The sequence below is a fragment of the Marmota monax genome, unplaced genomic scaffold, assembly GCF_021218885.2.
Source record: "Marmota monax isolate L192 unplaced genomic scaffold, Marmota_monax_Labrador192_F-V1.1 WCK01_AAM20220418_F8-fsc00199, whole genome shotgun sequence".
Classification (NCBI taxonomy): Eukaryota; Metazoa; Chordata; class Mammalia; order Rodentia; family Sciuridae; genus Marmota; species Marmota monax.
Genome location: NW_026694340.1, coordinates 440,943 through 459,055, shown reverse-complemented (window position 1 = coordinate 459,055; position 18,113 = coordinate 440,943). Strand labels below are relative to the sequence as shown.

Sequence of the window (18,113 nt, the reverse complement as noted above, 5' to 3'; positions counted from 1 at the left end):
ACCCCATCCTCAGACAGACTGTTGGATACCTGAGGTCCCTACCTTTCCCCACATAATGTCCAGTCTTATCTCAGGTGCCACCTGCCCCTGCTCTGTCTCTGCCCTGCTGCCTCCCTTAGCTACTAGATGCAACTGGCTCTCCTCCCAAGAGGCTGTGGAGGACAGCCTCTTCCAGCCCTGAGTCCAAAGATGAGGAAGGACCTTGCCCTGCCTTTTTCCATTCTTTTTTCTTAAAGTGAAAAGTAATTTGGTTCAATCTGCAACAACAAGATAACTAAGAATTGATAACTGATAGAGTAAAATAAATATGCAATTAGCCTCTAGTGATATAAATTAGTAAATGCATAAATACATTGGTGTGGAGGGGAAGCTTTTCTTTCCAGAATAATTCCAAATCCACACTAGGAAAATACCATAGTAATGATGGTTTCAGTCAAGGTCTAGTGAAGGATGATAAAAGCAGTGGGTAAAAATTTGAGGTATTTTGGTATTTTTTTTATAATCTCAAAATATCTCCCCCAAGATATTTATTAACTCTGAAAGGGAAAAAATAATAACTTACAAGGAGAGATCTAGCACAACAAATTTAACCAAGTGATTGAGATTAACATCACCAGTAATTAAGACGTGCTTGCTGTTATGATATTCCAAGACACATCACTTCTATGGTATTCTTACCAAAAAGTGCATAACTCAATGTGCTTATGAGAAAAATTCATACACACTCAGAAGGAGGCACATTTATCAAAATAACTCATAAAACATGTCTTGGTCACAAGAGATAAAGAAAATTGAAAAATTGTCACAGATTGGAGACTGAGACATGACAATGAATATAATGTGGGGTTCTGGATTGGATCCCCAAACAGAAAGAGAACATTAAGGGGAAAACTGGTTTCATTAATGCAATTGTTAATCCATGTTAATCTCTTGCTTTTGATAAATGGATTATGAGTCATGGTTAACATCAGCGGAAGTTGGATGAAGGGTGTATGTGAGTTTTCTGTACTTTTACAACTTTTCTCTAAATCAAAATTGATTTCAAAATGAAGTTTCAAACATTTGATTCTTAATAGCTGCCTTAATAAACTGGACTTCACAAACAGCCTCTGAAGAAAGAAATGACCTGATGCACACATACATATAAGCAGACGGATATACTCATGTGAGTCATGACTCAGACGCCAGATCCCTGCTACCTGACATCTACGGAACACATTTCTATGGTGGAACATGGCATCCTTGGGGATATAGCTGATCTTGTCCCCCCGTGGAGGGCCAGGTTGAGAGGAAGCCTAGGTTGGCTTCTCTGTCCTTGAAACTATGCCCATTGGGAGATCCTGGCCCAGAAAAAGCAGAGACATGATCTGGGGATGGTCCCTCTACCTATGCTAGCCCAGATGCCCAGACCTGCCTGGGGAAATGGGCTTGACCCTGTGAGGAGAGGAGGCCTTTTTTTTTCCACTGGCACTGGCCAAGTAGGCATGAGTTTGAACCTATGTATGTCCTGTTATCGGAGCCCTGGATCTTCCCCTCTGGGGAGATGGGCTCAGCCACCAGCAATCTTATCACTTGTTAGGCCAGCCACAATCTGAGACTTAGAAAAGGTCCCAAAATATCCACAGTATCCAGACAGAGGTACAAGAAAGAGGGTGATGAGGTCCTGTCCTTACCACCCACCTATTATGCCATTTGCTGGTGCCACCCTCTGTGTTGGTTATCACATGACATATATGGGGTCATGATCTCACCACGCTCTCCCAATGACCCAGATGAGGTGGGTCATTATTATCCTTATTTTTAAAAATTGTGATAAAATATACACATAACATAAAATTTACTATCTTCATCATTTTAAAATGCACAGTTCAATAGAGTTCACATGAGTAACCAATTTCCAGAACTCTTCACTGTACAAAACAGAAACTTGATATCCATTAAACAACAACTCCTCATTCCTCCCTTCCTCCAGCTCCTGGTAACCATCATCTGCACTCTGTTTCTATGAGTGACTACTCTTCATAATGGATATTAGTGAAATCATTCAATGTTTGTCTTCTTGTGACTGGTTTATTTCATTAAGCATAATATCCTCAAGGTTCATTAATTGTAGCATGTGTCAGAATTTGCTTTCTTTTAGAGCTGAATAATATTATATATTGTGTGTGTGTAAACACATCCACATAAACATTTATACACATACCCTCATCTGTTGATAGATATTAGGGTTGTTTTCACCTCTGGGCTATTTTGAACAATGCTGCTATGAACACAGGTATACAAATATCTTTTTGAGACAATGATTTCAATTATTTTGGGTATGTACCCAAAAATGGAATTGTGGGATCATAATGGTAATCCTTTAAAAATTTTTTTGTTTGTTTCAGTATCAGAAATTGAACCCAGAGATACTTAACCACTGAGCCATATTCCCAGTCCTTTTATTTTTATTTTATTTCATTTTTTAAAAAATTTTGAAACAGAGTCTTGCTGAGTTGCTTAGGACATTTCTAGGTTGCTGAGGCTGGTCTCAAACTCATGGTCCTCCTGCCTCAGCCTCTTGAGCTGCTAGGATTACAGGCATGAGTCACCATGACCAGCTCTAATTTTAATTTTGTGAGGAACCACCATATTGTTTTCCATAGAAGCTATGCCATTTAATGTTCTTCCATTGTTTGGATCTAAAATGTTCCCCCAAAGCCCTTGTGCTAAAGGCTTGGCCCCCAGCATGACACTACTGGGAGATGGTGGAAACTTTAATTGGTGGGCCCATGGCGGGGTAGATCTTTGGGGGTGTGCCCTTGAAGGGGATTGTGGGACTCCAGTCTCTTCCTCTTTCTCTTTGGTCTCCTCCAATAGGAAAGCAGCTTTGCTCTATTACACTGCCTCCCAGGACCCAAAAGCAATGGCACCAATCAATCACAGACTGGAACTTCTAAAACTAGGAGCTAAGTAAATTTTGTCTCTTTCTAAGTTGATTGTCTCAGGTATTTATTATTGCAATGGAAAACACATGTTCCCACCAGCAACACACAAGTCTTCCAATTTTTCCACGTGCTCACCAACATGTGTTAATTTCTGTTTTTATTTTTGTTAGTGACCACCCAGAACTCCTTGTGCCAGCACCCCTCTGGGGAGAGCCACCCATATCATTCACCTTGGCACTTGCTTTTCTCCCCACTCCTCCTCCCAGCCACCAGTACCCATTTGCCTTTTATTTTACTCTCATCACTCAAAAAGCAAGCAAGGAAAGGAAAGGTTGATGAAAAACAATCTGATCTGGGAGCTGAGTGTGGTGCTGCACACCTATATCCCAGCTACTTAGAGGCAGATGCAGGAGAATTGCAAGTTTGAGGCCAGCCTGGGAAACTGAGTAAGATTCTGTCAAAAAAAAAAAAAAAGTGTGGAGGGGGGGAAGAGCTGAGAATATAATTCAGTGGTAGATCAGTGGTACAGCTTTGCCTAGCATGCATGAGGCTTTGGGTTCAATCCCAAGCATCTCAAAAAAAAAAAAAATGCAAAAGAAAAGCAGAGCAGATGATTGTGGTGCAACAGGTATGTGTATGAGGATGTGTATCCTTAGAGGTGTCTACAAACTTCGGAACAGGACACAACAGTGGTACCTATGGACTTGGAAGCCACTAGCTGCCTACCCTTCACATCCTGAGGTTCACAAAGCCAGTAAGGAAGGGGAGTTCAGTCCAGCTGCCTGGGAAGTCTGCAGCCAGTCGGTCCAGCCTCCATCTCAGCTGCTGAGAATACTTCCAGGAATTGAGGTGGGTTGAACTGGCTCCCAGCCTGAGATGTTCCTGAGCTGGGCTGTAGGTGGGGTAGGCAAGCATTAGGAGCCCTTGCTAGGGGGTAAAAGCCAGAGAAGCCATCTCAGGGCCCAAGGCAGGCATAGAGTTAATGCTGGGGGATTCAGAGGAGGTCCACAGGCTGGGTCACTTCCCACATCTCCTGCAGATTCTATAGCCACCACTCCTAACTGACCACCATTCTCTTGCAGAGGTGACTTCCATAGCTTCCTCACAGGTCCTCTTGCTTTTCATAAAAGCTAGAGTAAGTTTTTTTTCCCTAAAAATACAAATCTGGCCTTGCTACATTCTTGCCATCCTCAAAATAAAGTCAGCTCTTCAGTATGCCTATGAACTGGACCTATGAGCATTTATAGCCTCCTGTGGTCCTCCGAACTATAACTACCCTCATCTATGGGAATTCCATTCCCCACATCTGCCATTATCTTTGCCTGGACAGGTCCTATTCAGATGTAGCTTAAATGTTATCATTCCTTCTTGGAGCATTTCCTCACTTTGTTATTCCACAGAAAAGGTTAATTTATTTACCCCAGGTCACACAGCAAGCAAGCCATGCTCCCAAACCCCATTGCTAACCAGGGTTGATGTTAGTCTTCTCTAACACAGCCAGTGCACCCAGTAGTCATCTGAGTTTTGAAGGCAGGACCCATGTCCCGGATATCTACACCCTGGGGCCCAGCACAGGGCCAGACTTATTATCTAGTGATTGCCACATTGTACTGAGGGAAAAGGATAACAGAGGCCATAGCAGAGACAACTGTTCCTTTTTTCTTGGGAGGAACATAAAGATGAAGTCTAGAAGCAGGGACTTCTACCAGCTTGATTAACAACCGGAAATTAGTCTGTGGGAACACTCTTCTCAGAAGGAGGGTATGACCTGATCTAGCATCTCCTGGTCCTCAATAGATGCACAGTAGGAAACACAGAGTGAGTGCATGTACACCCCGACTTCTGAAACTTACAGAACCTGCACCCAAACCACTTCTGATACTGAGGGGCTAGTGACAGAGGCTGGAGCCCCTGCCCACTAGCTGGCACTATTCGTAAGAATTCTCTGCGAGTCTATCCATGAGTGCCTTGAGGCTAGGGCTCTACCTCTTCTTGTTCCCTGTGCACAACCAGCATGCTCCCTTTGGAAGAAATTGGGGCCTCAGGATAGGAGCCCTTCTCTGTGTCTATGCCTGGACTCAGCAAAGTCCTCCACAACTCTGCTCTCACCCCTGTTAGGAAAGTAATATAGGCTGTAAATCAAGGCAGCCTGGAGCTGGGCCTCCCCAGAACAGTATTTAGGCTCTGAGGAAATAACTTCATTTGTTGTGAAACTTGGAAAGGAAAAGACAGTTAGTGACAACACTCCATTCTCTACCCTCTCGGTACTGGACAGAAACGCTTTAGGAATGAGCCTACAGTGAGTCTTGCTCCCTTGGATTGCGTACCTGTTGCTAGAAGCTTAAGCTAGTAGCATACCAGGCAGGTTTGAGGCAGAGGGGGCGCTGACTCAGGCATTGCCAGGGAGTCTCACGCGGGGCTGACGCAAATGGAGGATTGCTCCATTCCCAGTACCTAGGCCCCGGCGGGGGACTGCCACCCACCTCGGTCACGATGGTGGACAGGTAGACGTCCTGGCTGAATTCCCAGCCATCCAGGCAGCTCTCCTGCTCCAGCTGCTCCAGGTCCACGTCGCGTCCCGGTTCCAACCCCAGAGATGAAAAGTTGGCGATGGTGGCCAGTCGGTAGCGGCGGCAGCTGTGGGGCACCTCGCGATCCTCCTGCCGCACTAGCGGGATACTATGGTTGCGCCACGCGCTGCTCAGATTCGCAGTGTCCGGCACACGGCAGTGGTGCTCCGGGGTACCCGCCAGGAACACGACTGACATACCGTTGAAGCCATTGGGGATGATGCTGGCACTGAGCAGGAAAAAGATGAGGCGCTGGAAGGGACCCCATTCGCCCAGGAAGGCGGTCACCTCCTCGTAGTCCCTCATGCTTCCCGCTGCTACGCAGCTTGCAACCTGGTGATGAGGACGTTCTCGGGACTGCCGCGCGTCCTAGGCCTTTCCTGTGGATGTCAGAACGTTCCGGGGCAGAAGACAGCTTCGGGAAACTGGGCTTCAGGCATTGGAATGATCCCGGAGCCAGAAGAAGACTAAGTCTCGGGACCACACCCCCATCCCCAGTTGCTGGAGGAGAGGGATGGGCTGCGGCCGGGCGGGGCTGGGGCGGGGCTCTTCGCTGACTCCGCCCCGCGCTGCGCGCCCTGGCTCGCCCAGAGGCAGCCTAAGGGCTTTGAAGCCAGGATCTGCGGTGTCGCCTGCAAGCTAGTGAGCGAGTGTAGCGCTGAGGCACCAGGTAGTGCTTGGCCAGCTCGGATCTCTGACTTCACGATCCCCAGTCCAACGTGGGAGGGCGGAACGGAAAGGGAGAGGCCAAAGCCTGGGAGCGAGGTCGACCCCAGGTTCTCTGTCCGCGTGGTGCCAGGCCTAGCCCGGGTCAGGAGTCCTTCTGCTGTCCCAGTGCAGAGTCTGGACTCGTGCGGGCGCGGACCAGAGACTTAGCGAAGTCTGTGCTCGCGGGAAACTTTTGCAGGCTGCAGGGGTGACAGGAGGGCGCGCTCTCCTTTGCCACCCGGCTCAAGTGGCTGGCATCAGCTGACGGAGAGCTCACTTTTCACTGGTCTTAGGAGGGCTCGAGTCAGTCGCCAACCGGTGGCGCCCAGAGAAGCGCCAGGAGCCTCACCTTGAAAAGGACTAACAGGCCCAGAGCCTGGGAGGGATGAACAAGGTCATGTTGGGTCAGAAATGCGCTCTGGACCAAAAGGGCTGGGGATAAGGGCTGCAGGGTGGCCCTAGCGGTGTCCCTAAGTCCTTCTGCGGGCTTCTGTAGAAGACTTCAAGGCAGATTCTGACCCATTTCCAGAGCATAGTGATGGAGGCGTGGCTGTCACCACACCAGAGTTCCAATATTCATCCCCTTGGCTTGGCCCTGCCCATGCCCTCAGGTCCCCTTTTTGGGGCAGGCTTCCAGAAGCTTCTAGGACTGGAAGGCCTTCTGTTTGTAGAATAGCCAGGCCCCATTCCACGAATTTAAGGAGGGAGGGAATGAAGAGGAGCTGGAGCTGGTTCTATTTGACGCCCAGACCTGGCAGAGTAACAAACTAGAAGCCACGGTCTTTTTTTGTTTGTTTATTTTTTTTTTTCCCCGGTGAGGAGTGGGTTCTGCTCAATGCCCAGATCTATGATCTATGCATTTCAGCTGTTGTGTGAGATAGATAGTGAGATGGATAGCCTGAGCTGGAGTCTGAGCCCAGGGTTTCAAGAGGCAGATGAGATTGACAGGTGAAAGAGCTCACCTCTGGAGATTTTTGCAGCAATGGGTTTGCTTCCTTGGCCCCTGACTGAGAAGTTGAGGGACAATTCTGACTCTGTTTTGTAGCCTCAGATCTGACCCCTCCTCTTATACTGACATCCCACCACCTTGGAACCTCAGTTTCCCTATCTGCAATATTTAGACCATATGTCCTAATGTGCAAGATAACTGATTTATGCCTGTTAACTCAGTGAAATTATTAATAGATTCCATTTAATTTAAAAAGTATCCTTTGAGTAGTAAGCTGTTACCTTACTTAGCTAGGATTTCAGTCCTCCACCCCAAATTCAGATAATAAGGCAAAGCCTAAGAACTTATATGAGGTAGTTTATTTTGAGAAGTGATCCCTAGAAAATAAATCTGAGGAATTGGGTAAAGTGAATGTCAAAGGAGATAAAGCCAACAAAAATCTGTGAACTTGAGCTGATAGTTGGCAATGGCCGGGTGTAATAACAATGCTGTGTGGAAGAGCCCTCTTGAAGCCGGAACCTGAAAGACAAATTAGCAATACCAATTGTGACTTGCAATTTTTATATTGTGAACCAGGCATGGTGGTGCACCCCTGTTGTCCCAGCAACTCAGGAGGCTGAGGCAGGAGGATCACAAGTTCCAGGCCAGCCTCAGCAACTTCACAAAGCCCTAAGCAACTTAGTGAGATCCTGTCTCAAAAAATAAAAAGGACTGGGGATGTTGCTCAGTGGTAAAGCACCCCTGGGTTCACTCTTCATTACAAAAAAATTTATACAGATAGATAGGTAGATAAATAGATATTGTGTTCATCTAGGATTTCTGCATTCTTTTTTTGCAATTTTATGTTAAAATATTATTAATTAACTAATTAATTACTTTTGAGAGCAGGTTTTGCTATGTTTCCCTACTTGTCTTGAGCTCCTGGGCTTAAGTGATCCTTCCTTCCAAGTAACTGGGACTACAGGTGCATGGTTGAGTCTGGCTCAAATATTTACCTTTAATTACAGAATATCTTGGTGGCTCTTTTACCTTTTTCACCAGCAGAAGGCAAGTGCCTCTCTCTTTTCATTTGTCTCAGGTTTGTCTGAGCCTCATTGCTATGAGTGACCCAGGTTTCATTCCTCTGGGACCTTCTTTAGATTTTTGTTGTTGTTGTTGTTGTTTGTTTGTTTGCAGTCCTCCTGCCTCAGTTTCCTGAGTAGCTGGGATTATAAGTGTGCAACCATGCCCAGCTCCACTGGGACTCCTAAAGAGCTATCTAGGATGAGGAGTCATTTATTTCCTAATTCTGTTCCATTCATCTACTCCCCTGTACTTCCAAGTTGCACACAAGTGGGACCTGAGATCTGAACAGGTTCCACTCAACTAACCTATTTGCCATTGTTCACAAGTACGTGTAAATCAAACTGTCTTGCCCCCTCTACAACATGAATGAACAAGTGCATCGCTTATAGCTTAGCCTGTTGGAAGGATTTTCCTTCACCAGTTTTCAGGGCTACATCCTAAATGGAGCTGTGTTGCAGTAACAGTAATCAATATAGGATTATGCTAACCTATTTGTGAGTCAGAGCTGAGTGTTTTTACCTTCTTCAATTAGTTGCAGAGAACCTCCTAACGGGTTTGAGCTGAGACAGGTGTTAGTATAGCTGAGGTAGGTATCATGGCATCTGAGCCACCTGTTTTTGTTATAACATGCACCCTATTGACCTGTTTAGTCCTGATTTTGAATCTGCCGTTTCTGTTTATGGTGGATTGCTGATGAGCCTTCCTGATATAATAACTTGATAGAATCTAGCAATACCCAGATTATACTGGGCATCTCTGGTTACATAAACTTTTGATGCCCCATTGCCAGGTCCTGTTTTTATTGGAAACAAATAGCTGCTTTTCAAAGGTCAAGTAGCTGTCTGTTTCAAAGGTATGGTTTGTTTGTTTTTTGGTACAGGGGATTGAATCCAGGGGCACTCAACCACCGAGCTACATCCCTGACCTGTTTTAGTTTATATTTTGAGACAGAGTCTAAATTGCTAAGGATGGTTCTGAACTTGTGATCCTTCTGCCTCAGCCTCCCGAGTTGCTGGAATTACAGGTGTGTGCCACCATGCCCAGCTATTGGCATGGTCTTGTTCCAGAATTCTAGAGATCTGCACTGAAACTATTTTAGTAAAGCTTGTCAGAGACTCTATCTAGTGTCCTTGAATTTGCTGCATTATATGGACCAAATGGCAGGGAAGCCTGTACCAGAGTGGGACACATTGTAGAGCTTTCTCTTAACTCTGGGCTTCACTCAAAGTTGTGAGCCTTATGAAGAACTCAATAAGTAGTTGGAGCAGGAATTCACCAAGCACTATGTCCAAAGGGTAAGGCACAACAACTTGTCTTTATTTTCTAGGGGATACCCTAGTGTATTCCAGACTCCTGCATTCCTGACTTCACCAGTTTGTTCAAGATAATATGGGTTGGGAGAAGTGAATAGAGACATAGATGAAATAACATTGGCCTTGAGAGTGGATCTGGGGGCTTGGTTTGCTAGTTTGTCTATGTTTTTTCTTTTCTTTTTTGTAACAGAGATTGAACCCAGGGGTGCTTAACCACTGAGTCACATCCCCAGCCCTTTTTGTATTTTATTAGAGACAGGGTCTTGCTAAGTTGCTTAGGGCCTTACAAAGTTGCTGAGGCTGGCTTTGAATTGTGATCCTTCTGCCTCAGCTCCTGAGCTGCTGGGATTACAGGAATGCATCACTGCACTCAGCTGTTTTGTCTACTTTAATATATATCTAATTTTTCTAGAATAAAGAGGTAAGATAAAGCTTTACAAGTATGGGTTGTTCACACTTTCTGTCTCCATCCTCTGACATGTGTCTTACTAGGGCATCTAGAGTATGTGGTTATTCTTACTCACTAGGTCAAATTAGCATTATGTCATTAATATGGTGGACTACCACGGTGTCCACTGTGGACTATTGAGACAATCAAAGTCAACAAATACTGTGTCAGAGAGTGGCATTAACATAGTACAGAAGCAAGAGAATGAATGTGTATTGCCATTATTCTCACATAAAAACAAGCAACTTTTGAACCCTCTCTTAGCCTGTTTTTTTGCTGCTATAGCAGTACAACAGATTAAGTAATTTATAAAGAAAAGAAATTTATTTCTCTCACTTCTGGAGACTGGGAAGTAGACTATCAAGGTATTGTCATCTGGTAAGGGCCTCCTTACTGCATCAAAATAGGGCAGAGGGTGTCACCTGGGAGCACACGAGTGTGCATGGGCATGCTTTCTGCTATAACAAAGCTACTCCTTGTGGTTGGCAGTGAAAGGATTTAAGTCAAGGTTTCAATATAGTCATTTTGTTGGTTTTCCTACAGCTGTTAACTGATTAACTTCCCCTATCTCTTTCCCCCATTCTATGGTTTTGATCTTAAATGTTTTGAAAGGCTATATATTAAAAAAAAAAAAAAAGTCTTGGTGCCCAGTATGGCCCTATTGGGAGGTGGTGAAACTTTTAAGAAGTGGGCACTGATATGGGGTCTTTGGGTCACTGGAAACGTGCCCCCAAAGGAGATAATGGGATCCCTGTCCCTTTCTCTTTTGCTCCCTGGCTTCTGGTGTCAAAAACTTTGCTCTGCCATGCACTTCCACCGTGAGGTACCGCCTTGCTATAGGCCCCAAACAATGGATCCAATAGATCATGAGCAGGAACCTATGAAAAAAATAATTTTTTTCTCTACAAATTAATTGTCCTTAGGTCTTTTGTTATAGGGATGGAAAACTCCCTTTCACCCTTTGGCTTTTTAAAAAAATTTTTTTTAGTTGTCAATGGACCTTTATTTTATTTATTGATACCTGGTGCTGAGAATCGAACCCAGTGCCTCACACATGCTATGCAAGCGCTCTGCCACTGAGCCACAACCCCAGCCCTCGCCCTTTGGCTTTTACAATTACATTTATGACATCTCAAAAGTCTTTTTTTTTTTTTTTTTTCAAATCTGCCACTTGGTTCTTAGTAGGACAGAGAGTAATGTTAAGTGTTCTGCTGGCTGCTAAGTGTATCTATCCCAGTTATTCACTTAGGGGCCAGAATAATACCTTGTGGCTTTTCAGACTCATTGGACTTCTTTGCTCAATAATTTCATTTATTACCTGGCTTTCATGAACCCCCTTATTTATTTGTTTGTTTGTTTGTTTGTTTATTTACTGTGGCATGAGGATTGAACCCAGGGGCAGTCTCACACTGAGCTAGGATCCCAGCCTTTTTTTTTATTTTTAGCCTCACTAAGTTGCTGAGGCTAACCTTGAACTTGAGATCCTCCTGCCTCAACTGTCTAAGTCACTAGGATTACAGGGATGTGTCACTTGGCAGAGCCACAATTTAATCGCCCACTAGCATGGATGCCACTTCCTGCTCTACCTCCACAGCCCTTGAAAGGTTTGATTCTTTTTCCTTTCTGCCCCCCTGCCCCCGCCAGATTTACTCTGATAAAAAGCTACAGATCCCTTATGGGAAGCAACTGGAGAAATAATTATCATGCATACTTTTGGTGGTATTGAACTGTTCTTCCAGAAAGAGACTTGGCCTTCCCTTAAATCAGTAGGCTTTGAGCCTGAGAACTGACCTAGATCTGGGAAATTTATAAGGAAATACTATCTTCCGCGGTGGCAGCTATCATCTGCTTCTGTTCATGGCTCTTGATTTGGAGGGTCTGATTCTTATATAGTCAAGTGTTGCATGGTCATCTGCTAATGTGTTTAACTCTTGGGAAAACAGGCTACTAGCTGTTGCCACAAACAAACCCTATGAGTCAAAGCACTCTGGTTGCCACTTTGGTTTTGTGGTAATTACATCTACTCTACCTCTTTTGATTACCTTTTCAGTGTGTATGCTGTTTCCTTATAGATCAGGGACTATATTCCCCCATGTAGACTGTGCTGAGAACTAACCCTGATTATTGATCTGGAGGTAATGAGGGGAGGTGGGGGAGAATCTTTAGGAGAATAAGCATCATCTTTAGGGCCACTTGTCTCAGGAGGCGTCTTGGCAGGGATTCCAGTCAAAGATTGACTCATTTCCTATCCAAAGGGGAGATCAGCTGCTTCTGTTGGCCTTGAAGATTTAGAACAACCCAGAAATTCAAAATTCTCACGTTAACCTCCCCATATGTCCCTATTCTGTGCTCTGGGGTTTCTATATTTCCTATTCAGGCCATATATTCATCATGGGAGAAACATCAAGGCCATGCACAGACTTTTTTTGTGTGTTTCTCCTGCCCTTCCAATTACAATTTGCCCTGTGGCTACAGGAGATAAAGTTTCTTTTAAGCTGTCATGGAGGATCTGGCTCTCATAGTGGGCTTCAATTTGATAGTTGGTAATCTTGAGTCTGTCATTTATTTTCAAGATTTCTAAAGCAACTAACCAAAGCCACTCTACTTCCTCAATCCTTATGATCACCATTATTCTCATATATTCTAAGTACCATAATCATGCCTTCTCTACTTTGCCACTTTGGCAATTTGGGGCCAGAAATTCTTTGTTGTGGGGGACCGTCCTGTGACCTTTAGTCTGTTCAGCAGCATTTCTTTCTCTTTTTTTTTAATATTTATCTTTTAGTTGTAGTTGGATACAATACCTTTATTTCACTAATTTATTTTTATATGATGCTGAGGACTGAACCCAGGGTCTTACACGTGCAAGGTGAGCATCCTACAGCTGAACCACAATCCTAGCCCCTCAGCAGCATTTCTGACCTCTATCCATTAGACTCCAGTAGCCTGCTCCCCACTCAGGATAATAATAATAATAATAATAATAATAATAATAAAATCTCCAATGTACAATTTCTATGTTTTTAAGTATCAGTTTAAAAATAAATTCAAGTTTATGGGAGCGGGGGTTGGCTCAGTGGCAGAGTACTCGCCTAGCATGCACGAGGCACTGGATTCGATCCTCAGCACCACATAAATGTAAAATAAAGATATTGTGTCCAGGGGCTGGGATTGTGGTTCAGCGGTAGAGTGCTCGCCTAGCACCGGTGGGACCCAGGTTCGATCCTCAGCCACATAAAAAAAATAAAGGCATTGTGTTGTGTCCATCTACACCTAAAAAATAAATATTTTTTTAAAAAGATATTGTGTCCACCTAAAAATAAAAAATAAATATTGGAAAAAAAAGACCATAGAGTTTCAGATCAAGTAGCCATCTTCAAATTGTCTACTCCTTCAAAAATAAATTCAAGTTTAAAAGGGTCTCCAGACATTGCTAAATGCCCCCCTGGGGAGGAGGTAAAATGTTCACTGATTGAAAAATACTGAAACAAACCAATGCTTTACCTTCTGCTTGCATCTCATTCTAATCTGTCATGGATGAGAGTCTTGGGAAGTGCTACTCAGGGATGCCCGGGGTTATTGTCATTTCATTTACCAAAAGCAGTGAAGTCCTTGTCTCAGTTTGAAAGGTGAGTGCTCCAGTTCTAGAATCCCTTCCTTGCAGGCCTGCCTTCCAGGGCCACTCCTAATATCAACTGGATTATCCTGAAATCTCTCCTGAAAGCAGAGCCTGTGCCAAGGGTTGTTGAGCATGTGGTTTATCTGCGAACAGATCTAAGGGAACAGGAGTGAGTGACTGGGGAGAGCAAAGCAGGGAGGAAGGGAAGCGAGTCCGAGGGTGCAGTGTCAGGTTGTTCATAGCTGTAGGAAGCTAGAGGGTGGGTCTTAGAAATGGGTGCTTAAGGCTGGGATGTAGGGAACATTCATCCATAGGTTTCTTTCCCATGGGTTGAAGTTTGCCTCATCAGAGGTTAACTCACCCACACTTCCAGATGGCACATGTGTGAGAGCCTGGTGGGATTCTGAAGGTGTTCCATTCTTGCACATTCTAGAAGCCAGGAGCAGAGAGTGAGAAGCAAGCAATGAACTGAGTCATGCCACCCTGGAGAAGCTGGGTAAAAAATAGGCCTGGAGGATCTGAACCTGCAAGAATGAAAGTCACATATATGACCACAGAGGGTGCAGCTTGTGCTACCCTTTTGGGGTGCTTGCCAGGATCATGAGGAAGTCAGGACCCAAGAAACCTTGTCTATAGGTTCACTCCTGATTCTGCTAGTTCTAGCCAAGGAGACCTGGAGCTAACAATGCAGGGCAGATGCATCCATGGGTATAGGAGCAATCCAATTCAGACAACTGCTCCTGTGGGCATTAAACCAGGGGTGGGGGAAAACATGAACTTGGAAAGATTGGCAGACATTATACCATGCTTGACCTTAAACATTCTTAGTTGTCTAATGGGTTTTGATTTAATTCTAATATGAATGAGAGTCAGAGCATCACCAGATAAGATATGTCTTCTATAAAGATCTCTCTGGTAGCCATATTGAGAATCCAAGGGAGGAACTAGAGTGGATATAGAGACATGAGGGAGGAGACTGTGTAGGCATCTAAATGGGTGATGATAGTGGTGGCCAAGAGATAGAAGGATTCTAGAACTTTTAAGGATAGGCAAGGATGGATTTTGGTGACCCATTGGAGGCAGAGATGAGGGAGGGCAAGAAGCAGGGGAAATGTCTAATTTGGGGGGCACTGAGTGGGTGGGTGAGTGATGGGGATCTATTATCTGAGATGGAGGCATAGGAGGAGGAGTAGGTTATAGAGAAGGTGATGAAGTAGGTTTTAGATATTTTGAGTATGAAAATCTGAGACATCTGGGTGGACATGTCTAGTGAGAGTTCAGTCAGAAGTCTGAGTTGGAGATACACATTTGGAAGTAATCACAACTGCAGAGTTCCTGAATCCTGGGGCATGGACAACGTTATCAGAGAGTAGAGACAGGATTCTTGGTTGCAAACAGGCTCCCAGAACTGTCCTCTATGTCCCTCAACCGCAACTGGGATGCTGCATGTCAGGCAGGGATACGCAGAAATCTGCTGTAGAGGTGGCTCCAGGTGCAGGGAAGTAGGCAAACCAGGGTGCAGCCTTAGCAGAACAATTTGCTGAAGACTGGGTCTGGGGGGAGAAGCTGCCCCGTGGCTCAACCAGGGTGGTCCCTGATTCCTGTCACCCCAGATCAAATCCAGTGGGGCTGAGGTGAGAGCATAAAAGTAAGGTCAGGACTGTTTGGAAGGGTCTAGCTACTGGGCAACCCAGTCAACCCAAGGATCTCGAGAATGAGCATCTGGAGAGGAATGAAGGAAGAAGGCCAGAGCCTTGGAGGCTGGTGCCCCAGGCTGGCAGGAGAGTGAACAGAAACGCTGAGAATCCTCATTACCTAGGAATACCGGGGCTGAGGCTGACCCTTGCTGTGGGAGATGAGGCAGGCAAAGAGAGCCCTGAGGCTGGGAAGAGTCCACTCCAAGCTGTCTCTCGGCAGCTCCAGGAACCATAGAGGACCTCAGGAGCAAGTCCAGCAGGTGTGAGGTAGGCTCATTATTGCTGGAGTTGGTGATCAGGTGTTGAGGGCACCAGCCTGTGCACACTCAGACCAGAACCTCAAGGCTGCCTGAATGTCCCCAAAGGCCTGGGTGATAAAGGCTTGTTCCCTAGCCCTGGCACTATTGAGAGGTAATGACAACTAGTGGGCGGAAATTGGAAATGTGCCCTTGAAGAGGATACTGGGACCCAAACCCCTTCCTGTCTTGCTTTGCTTCCTTGATGCCATGAGGCCATGAGGCTTCCTCTACCATGTGCTCCTGCCACGACACACTGTGCCGCCACAGGCCCAAAGCAACAGGGCCAAGTAACCATGGGCTGAAACCTCTGAAACCATGAGCCAAAATAAACCATTCCTCCTTTTAGGTTGATTATCTCAGGTATTATTAGTAACATAGGCTTTTTGTGTCACCTTGACTCAGTCCAGCTTCTATGTTCCATGCCCCAGGGGCAGTTAGGAGCCCAGTCCTGTGTGAGGAGTCAGTGAGGCTGACCTCCACTGTGGGTTATTTGGTAACTACTAAGCAGAGACAAGCCTGTTCCTCTCTGGAGTGGCCCAGTCAGTGTCATTTGACCACTGTTAGGCCTGCAGCACTCTCCCAGGAAGACAGACTCAGGCAGTTGTCCTGGAACTTCCATCACAGTTATTATCCAATGGATTTCCCTTCCTCTGAGTCTGTGGCTGTACTCCAGCTTCCAGTGAAGATGTACCTACAGGCCAGCAAAATGCCGTGGAGAGCAGTGGAGTGTCCTTCCATCCATTTCTGCAGTTGGCAGTGAAGAAGCTGGAATGCGGCTTGCGGGCATCAGCCTTACAGCCTGGCGCTCCCAATCTGACCGGTAAGACAGACCTACTCACTGGCTGGTTAGTGAGGTTTCTGAGCACACATGGTCCTTCAGGATCATTGAGGTCTCTGGCAGCCTGTCCTGGGATTTCTAGTCTGTTTTAGAGCCACAAATGGGCCCATGCCAGACACTAGATGAAGTCTAATTCTGTCAGGGTCAAGATTTAGCTCCCCAGTTGTGGAAGAGGGACATAGGGGACAGTTTTTGCTTGTAACAGAGAACCCTCTACTACCCTCAAAACTATTGACACGTTCTACCTCCATTCAGAAGTGCTGAGAGAATAGTGTGAGAAATACAGATTAATGTAGCAAAGTGACAAGCTGGGAAGTTACCCAGAATTGTGAAAAGTCAGTCAGGAGTTGGCCTAGGACACAAAGACAAGAAGTTGTCTCCTTGGTGAACTGTTCAGGGCATCACCAGAGTGCAAATAGCTGGATAGGAGGAACTGGAAGTGAAGGGAGAGGCAGGTGCTCTCCAGGTGGGGCAGGGGGGCCCTCTGGACTCATAGACCAGACTTCTGGTCATAATGATGCAGATCACAACACTCCTACCCTCAATTCAGCTGATCACGGGCTGTGAGCTCAGGACCAAGCTAGTGCTCACTGAGAAGCTGGGGCCTTGGCCAGGAAGGGAGGGCCGGTGTGAAGCATCTGGGCTCCTCTTTTCTTTGGCTCTCTGGGAGTAATACAGCTTGTCTGTCACTCAGAGAACCAGAAGGAAGGACTGTTTTTGTTTCAACTTCCTGAGAGGGTCATGGAAGCCTGCAAGAGTGAGTTTGGTGGAGAGCTTGAAGCTGAACTTAGAGATCAGCACCACTGAATTATGGGGGACCTCAGCTAGGGGGTCAACAGAGATCAGCAGGGCTGGACTTCTGGGACTTTGTGAGCAGGGACTGGGAGGAGTTTAGACTTTGTGCGAAGGTCAGTGAGAAGCTATGGAAGCTTTAACAGACAGGAGTGTCATAGCACTACATTTACAGTACCTCTCTTTGCCATTCTGTGGATTGAGGGGCAGGGAGGAGACAGGGAGGCCAGGCACAGCTGTCACACTTCCCTAGCCAGGGGATGACGAGAGCTTGGACTGGTGGCCGAGGGAAGTGGGCTAGTTAGGAATTAGTGAGGGATGAACGCAGTTTCGCCTGCTAGCTGAGCTTCCTGCTTCCACCTTTGCCCTTTACCGTCTATTCTCTTCCTGCAGCCAGAGTGATTCTGGTTAAAACATAAGTCCAGGTCATGCCACTCCTCTGGCTTCCATCTCAGAGTAAAAGCCAAAGTCCTTACCAAGGCTGCCAGGGTCAGCATGGTTGTCCTTCCCACCCCCACGTCTCTCTGACCTTGTCTACCACTCTAGCTACTTCTGGCTGCTCTCGGAGCACAGCAAACACACACTTCCTTCCCCTGACCTGCCCAGGGCTTTTGCCTGGAATGCAGTTCCCCCTCACAGCCACACAGATGCACCCTCAGGAGCACTTAGGTCTCTGCTCAAATGTCACCTGATCTATGAGGTCTTTCCAGATTCCTTATATGAAGCAATCCCTTATTCTCTACTGTAACATCCTCTTTATTTCATGCACAGGCCTGCTTATAGTCTGTACTTATTTTTTTGTTTTCTTAAAAATGTTTTCCTAGTGTGTAACACAATGCCTGGCACATTGTAGGTTTTTAGTAAATATTTAATTGAGAGAGTTGAGGT

General features: G+C 45.8%; 1 protein-coding gene across 2 annotated transcripts in view; it reads right to left on the bottom strand.

Annotated features, from left to right (window-relative positions):
- Slc22a4 (solute carrier family 22 member 4) overlaps positions 1-6,059 on the bottom strand; it is a 50,272-nt gene extending 44,213 nt beyond the window's left edge. Inside the window, exon 1 of one of the 2 annotated variants that reach the window (XM_046467672.2) lies at positions 5,411-6,059. In XM_046467672.2, the coding sequence (XP_046323628.1) occupies positions 5,411-5,803 (393 nt within the window). In that variant the 5' untranslated portion in view covers positions 5,804-6,059. The remainder of the gene's footprint in view (positions 1-5,410) is intronic. The other variant, XM_046467671.2, reaches the window with a different exon arrangement.
- Between the last annotated feature and the right edge of the window lie 12,054 nt (positions 6,060-18,113).